This window comes from Abramis brama (genome assembly GCF_963993115.1).
Source record: "Abramis brama genome assembly, chromosome: 7".
Taxonomy (NCBI): domain Eukaryota; kingdom Metazoa; phylum Chordata; class Actinopteri; order Cypriniformes; family Leuciscidae; genus Abramis; species Abramis brama.
Genome location: NC_139969.1, coordinates 3,622,101 through 3,628,600, shown reverse-complemented (window position 1 = coordinate 3,628,600; position 6,500 = coordinate 3,622,101). Strand labels below are relative to the sequence as shown.

Below are 6,500 nucleotides of genomic sequence, written 5' to 3'. Positions count from 1 at the left end.
AAATGGCAAACTGTACATTATCCTGCTGATTGATTGTTTTTCAGTTGAAATTATTGTATTATGTGAGAAGAATGAAAGCACGGACCCTACACCTACTCCACCTATTATATAATCTTTAAACACATTATTTCAGCATAATTTTTATTTAAAATAAACACGTCTCCTAACAAACATGCGATGGGAAAAGAGAAAAGAATGAGTTCAGATAAAGGCGGATTTGAACTCGGGTCTGTCATGTGATTTGCGTCAAAAGCTAACGCCACATGCCGTAGACTCCATTTCATCATCGAAACACAAATTAATCTTTCTGATGAAATCTGGGAGATTTCTGTCGCTCCATTGACAGCTACGCAATTACCACTTTAACGCTTCAAAAAGTTCATAAAGAGATCGTAAAACTAATCCATATGAATCGAGTGGCCAACATTTTCTGAAGTGGTAGTTGTGTAGCTGTCAATGGAGGGACAGAAAGCTCTCAGATTTAATCAAAAATATCTTAATTTGTGTTTGTTTGTGTAATCTTACAGGTTTGGAACGACATGAGGGAGAGTAATTACTGACAGAATTTTCATTTTTGGGTGAACTATCCCTTTAAATAACATTAATAATACAGTATTATTAAGTTAAAGTAGCTCAGCAGATATAGTTGAGTTTGATAAATTGATAAAACAGACAAATTATTATTAGTATTATTATTAATATAATATATAAATATATAAAATATAAAATAATTGAGTTCACGTAGTGTAACAGCGCAGCGCTTCTGGGTTGTACGTCAGAACGGAGGCTCACTATTGGCCGACACTGGTCATGTGTGTGATTCTGGCCAATAGTGAGCCTCTGTTCTGACGTACAACCCAGAAGCGCTGCGCTGTTACACGACGTGAACTCACTCAGAGGAACACACTGAAGAAATTGAAGAGTTGAATAAAGTCGTTATTTTTGCGCACTAAAAGTATTCTCGTCGCTTGATAAACTTAAGGTTGAGCCACTGTAGTCACTTGGACTATTTTAACGATGTCTTTACTAACTTTTCTGGCAGATATCGATCACATAGAAGCCTATGGAGGAGTGAGACAGCTCTCAGATTTAATCAAAAATATCTTAATTCGTGTTCCGAAGACGAACGAAAGTCTTACGGGGTTGGAACAACATGAGGGAGACAGAATTTTTTTTTTTGGGTGAACTAACCCTTTAACGCCGGCCTATCCATCAGTGCTGGAAAGTTCATGATCATTGTGTTTGAAACGCGTCAGACTGCAGCCCAGTAAACCCATCAGCAGAGGTGTCTGGAGAGCACATGTTCTCTGTGTGTGTGTGTGCGTGTAGAAGCAGGAGTGTGTGTGAGTACTCTGAGTCTCTGACGCACCTTCTCCTCGAGCTCAAAGTCGTGGTTGTCCTGGGCCATGTCCTCGCTGGGACGCTTGTGAACCAGCTTTCGGCACAGCAGCCACACGGACAGGCTCGCCATGAACATCCCGATATCTGGGAGGAAAACTCGGATACCATTGCCTGCGTCTGCACCAATAACACTACAAACACACACACACACAGAGAGAGAGAGAGAGAGAGAGAGAGAGAGAGAACAGATTAACACACAGTACAGTCAAAGAGCCTTCAGTTACACTTTATTTGGTAACACTTTATTTTACAGTGTCCGTGTTACATATGTCACATGTACTTACCATAGTAATAACAGTAAATTATGCATAATTACATGCAACTAACCCTCAACCAAATCCTAATCCTATAGTAAGTACATGTAGTTAATTAATATTACTTAGTACTTAAATATATAATTACACTGTAACAATGACACAATGTAACAATGTAAACATATAAAAATAACAATGTAACAATGTAAAAATAAAGTGTAACCCTTTATTTTAAGGTGTCATTGTTACAGTGTAATTATATCTTTAAATACTGAGTAATAATTAACTCCATGTACTTACTATAGGGTTAGGGTAGGATTAGGATTTGGTTGAGTTGCATGTAATTATGCATAATTTATTGTTATTACTATGGTAAGTACATGTAAGATATGTAACAAGGACACTGTAAAGCCTTTGTTTAATGTATATTGATTATTGTTCAACATACATCTTTCTTTAACAAACGTTCCAGTATTCACATGAATCTGTTACAGGTAATCGTGACTATAACAAACAAACTACCGTCGCCAGAATTCCTATTAAACCGCACACCATGTGTGAGAGGCGGAAAACATTTGTGAGAATGCAGTTTTCCAAACATTTTCCAGTTTGAGCTTCTAACACATCTGTTGTGCGCTCAAATACGCCGTTTTATATGCTTCCCCACCCAGTTCAGTAAACTCTGCCTCGCACCATATTAAAAGAGTATAAATATTTCCCATAAAACACATACTGGGTTCTTCTGAAACTTACACAACAGTGAAATCAAGTCTTTCTCAGAGTTCTAGTCTGTGTCAGGTTGATTTAGTCTGAACAGGTTTGAATGAAGGTGTTTTTGATGATCGGTTTCAACGTCATTCAGACAATGAAGAATTATTCATGCCATTATTAAGTCCTAAAGGGAAACATATGGTGCATGCAATAACCTCAGATGTATGGAATGATTGATGTGCTAATACAATATATAGCCTTCCAGTTAGAAAGAACACTAAGTGTTGCTCCAGGTGCACTAAAGCATTTATTATGCATGCATCTGGAAATACAACAGAGATGCATGACTTAAATGACACTAGACACAACTAGATACAGTCCAGGAGGAAAATTAGATTTAAGTAAAAAGCTGATTTACAGTATTTGCACCAACCTTACCTTACTATCAATTAAAAAACAAAAGTCATTGGGATTCAAACATTCAATTTACACACAAAAAAAAATGAAAAGCCTAGATTTAATAAATGTGCAGCTGCAGTTAAACATGAAATTGCGGGTAATAATGACCCGATAACATTAACATTTTGTACACGCCTTCCACGACACCTCAGGGCGTCAAAACTTTGCAGGCATATTCATAACTCTGAATGAGAAACTGTCACAAAATGTAAAAAAAAAATATATATATATATCCTAGGTTAACCAATATTTCCTGTAACTCAATTTTGTGTTTCGGGTCAAACTGACCCGCAACATAATACAAGGATTAAGAAATCTGTGCCTCTTTCGCCTTGTAACAATGAATTTCAGACCCCAAACATCCACTTCACAACCATTCCTGCATCAACTCCACTGCACTCGTGTGAGTGACTTCAGCGGGCCGTTATGTCACAGATAAATGCCTTCGCTCAACTAACAGGAGTATAAACAGTTTACAGCTGAACTTCCGGCCACTTATGAAGAATCGAGCCATCCCACCAGCACTGCTGGAAAAAGGTGCAGGTCCAGATTCCCGCACTCAGAAAACCACACTTAATAGAATCACAGTCAGGCCGGCGCACACACACATCAGGCCAGCGCACACACACACATCAGGTCAGAGCACACACACATCAGGTCAGCGCACACACACATCAGGTCAGAGCACACACACATCAGGCCAGCGCACACACACACATCAGGTCAGCACACACACACATCAGGTCAGCACACACACACATCAGGTCAGAGCACACACACATCAGGTCAGCACACACACACACACACACACATCAGGTCAGAGCACACACACATCAGGTCAGCACACACACACACACACACACATCAGGTCAGAGCACACACACACATCAGGTCAGCGCACACACACATCAGGTCAGCGCACACACACACACATCAGGCCAGCGCACACACACATCAGGTCAGCGCACACACACACATCAGGTCAGAGCACACACACATCAGGTCAGAGCACACACACATCAGGTCAGCACACACACACACACACATCAGGTCAGAGCACACACACATCAGGTCAGAGCACACACACATCAGGTCAGAGCACACACACACATCAGGCCAGCGCACACACACATCAGGCCAGCGCACACACACATCAGGCCAGCGCACACACACATCAGGTCAGAGCACACACACATCAGGCCAGTGCACACACACATCAGGTCAGCGCACACACACACACACACACAGAGTAGTGTTTGAAGAATGGTGCTGTCATCAGTGGGTCAGGTGTAATTGTGTTTAGCGCTCCTCATGGACACGGCTGTGGACGGCAGACTTGTGTCCGCAGTGTAAGTGGAGAGTAATGTTATCCGTCTCTGTTTACTGAAAAACACTTAAACTCATCGCTCTAGTGTGTGCAAGCTTATTACACGCTTTTAAGGGATTTCGCAAACAAGTGATAACAAGTGATATCCTTACAGTATCAGACCAGAAAACCAGTTGCTCTAGGCTGAACTTCTCAAAATGTTAATCTATAAATGGGTCATTTTTTATTATTATTATTTTGACGTAAAAAGTTTGAAAATAATATGCATTTCAAAGACTTTTATGTTCAGCAAGGCTGCATTAATTTATTTTTATCAAAATACAGTAATATTGTGAAAGCAATTTTTTTTTTTTATATTTATTTTGAATATTTTATTTGATCAATGTTGGAAACAGTTGTGCTGATTATTTTATATATATATAGACTGGAGTAATGATGTTGAAAATTCAGCTTTGATCACAGGAATAAATTACATTTTAAAATATATACAAATAGAAAGACGTTATTTTAAATCTTAATAATATTTCACAATATTACTGTTTTTTCTGTATTTTTGATCATATTAATGCAGGCTTGAGCAGAAAAGACTTCTTTCATAACATTAAAAATAATAACATTTCCAAACGTTTGACCGGTACTGTATATCTAAATAGAAAACCATTATTTTAAATCATAATAATATTTCACAATATTACTGTTTTTACTGTATTTTGATCAAATAAATGCAGCCTTGGTGAGCATCTTATTATATATATATATATTTATTTATTTATTTATTTTTATTTTTTATTTTTTTTATTTTTTTCTTCTTTATTATAAAAAATCCAAACAACCCCAAACTTTTAAACAGCAGTGTAGCTTTAATTAAAATGAAAGAATCATAATTTACCATCAATTCCCTCAGTGTGAGAAATGAACCAGAAGGAAGTATGAACCAGACACTTGTTCAAAGCTAAGATACTGTATAGCACTACATTTTGATTAATATGATAAGCAACATTAAGAGTTCATGTGACTGTAGCAGAAGATGTGCATCATTACATTGTTTTTACATATCATTTTAAAAAATAAACTATACTCAGTATACAATATATGCTGCTCCTTTCCTAATATAGCCAATGAGTGTACCATCAACAATCCCTTCTCTTTCCCCTCAAAGCGTTTAATAAAAACTGAATCGATAATCTGGGATGTTTTTGTAGTGCTTGTGTAGGTTTAGTGTCTGCTATAAAAAAAGTTGTTGTAAAAGACAAGCCAAGAGATTCCACTTCACGCAGTAAAAACCTTTCAGCAATGTAAGAGTTTGATAAACAGGCATGAAATGAAACAACATTCATAAAATGTTTCTCAGGCAATTTATAGGCTGGCAATTAAAACAAGCGCTTGGACTCACCTCTCGAAACCAATCTGTCGTATTGACTTCTCCCACGCCGAACCTGGTGAATAGAAAAGATAAAGCTTTACTATAGAGTGAGTGTTTGAGTGATTCACCGATAACCACCAGCGCCGAGGGCTTTCATTAAACAATGACAAGAGAAAAGGTGAACTTCCTTATCAAACTACAGGGTCACTGAAGGTCATTAATGAATCTAGTGATGATTAATGTGACGAGACCTTTAAAAAGAGCAAGACACTAAAGAGAAACGCTCTTCGAACTTCAATTACTCTTTGCTCTTTCATTTATTAATTTATTTAGCTGATTTCTGAATTAAGTAAAAATAAATACAAAAATATATAAATAAATAAATACATAAAAACATTAACTGATTCCAGTATAGCCATAAAAATTTATGCATTTATTTAACTATATATCAACCATATTTTAATTCAACCAAATAAAAAAAAGAATAATTAAATAAATAAAAAATAATTCTAGAAAAAATAATAAAAACATAAATATATAAAAATAGACGTATACCATTACCAATATAGTCATATTGATAAAATGAATATATATTTATTTAACAATATATCAACCATTTTTTAATTCAACCAATTTTTTTAATTTTTTAAATATAATATTTAAAGATATTTATTATACATAGTTACATATACATATATATATATATATATATATATATATATATATATATATATATATATATATATACATACATACATACATAAATCCAAATATTAACTGACACCAATATAGTCATATTGATATAATTAATACATTTATTTAACACATATCAACCATTTTTGTAATAAAACCAAATTCAAAACAAAATAAAATATAATAATAAATAAATAAATAAAAAGAATTCTAGAAAAAATTATAAAAAACATAAACATAAATACATAAAAATAGACTTATACCAATATAGTCATATTGATCAAATGAATAC

The 6,500-nt window shown here is 35.4% G+C and overlaps 1 protein-coding gene across 1 annotated transcript in view; it reads right to left on the bottom strand.

Moving 5' to 3' along the window:
• Window positions 1-6,500, bottom strand: part of piezo2b (piezo-type mechanosensitive ion channel component 2b) — a 97,159-nt gene that overhangs the window by 71,858 nt on the left and 18,801 nt on the right. Inside the window, exons 4-5 of the mRNA XM_084120029.1 lie at window positions 5,546-5,588; window positions 1,370-1,532 (exon numbers count right to left, since the gene is read on the bottom strand). Of these exons, the coding sequence (XP_083976155.1) occupies window positions 1,370-1,532; window positions 5,546-5,588 (206 nt within the window). The remainder of the gene's footprint in view (window positions 1-1,369; window positions 1,533-5,545; window positions 5,589-6,500) is intronic.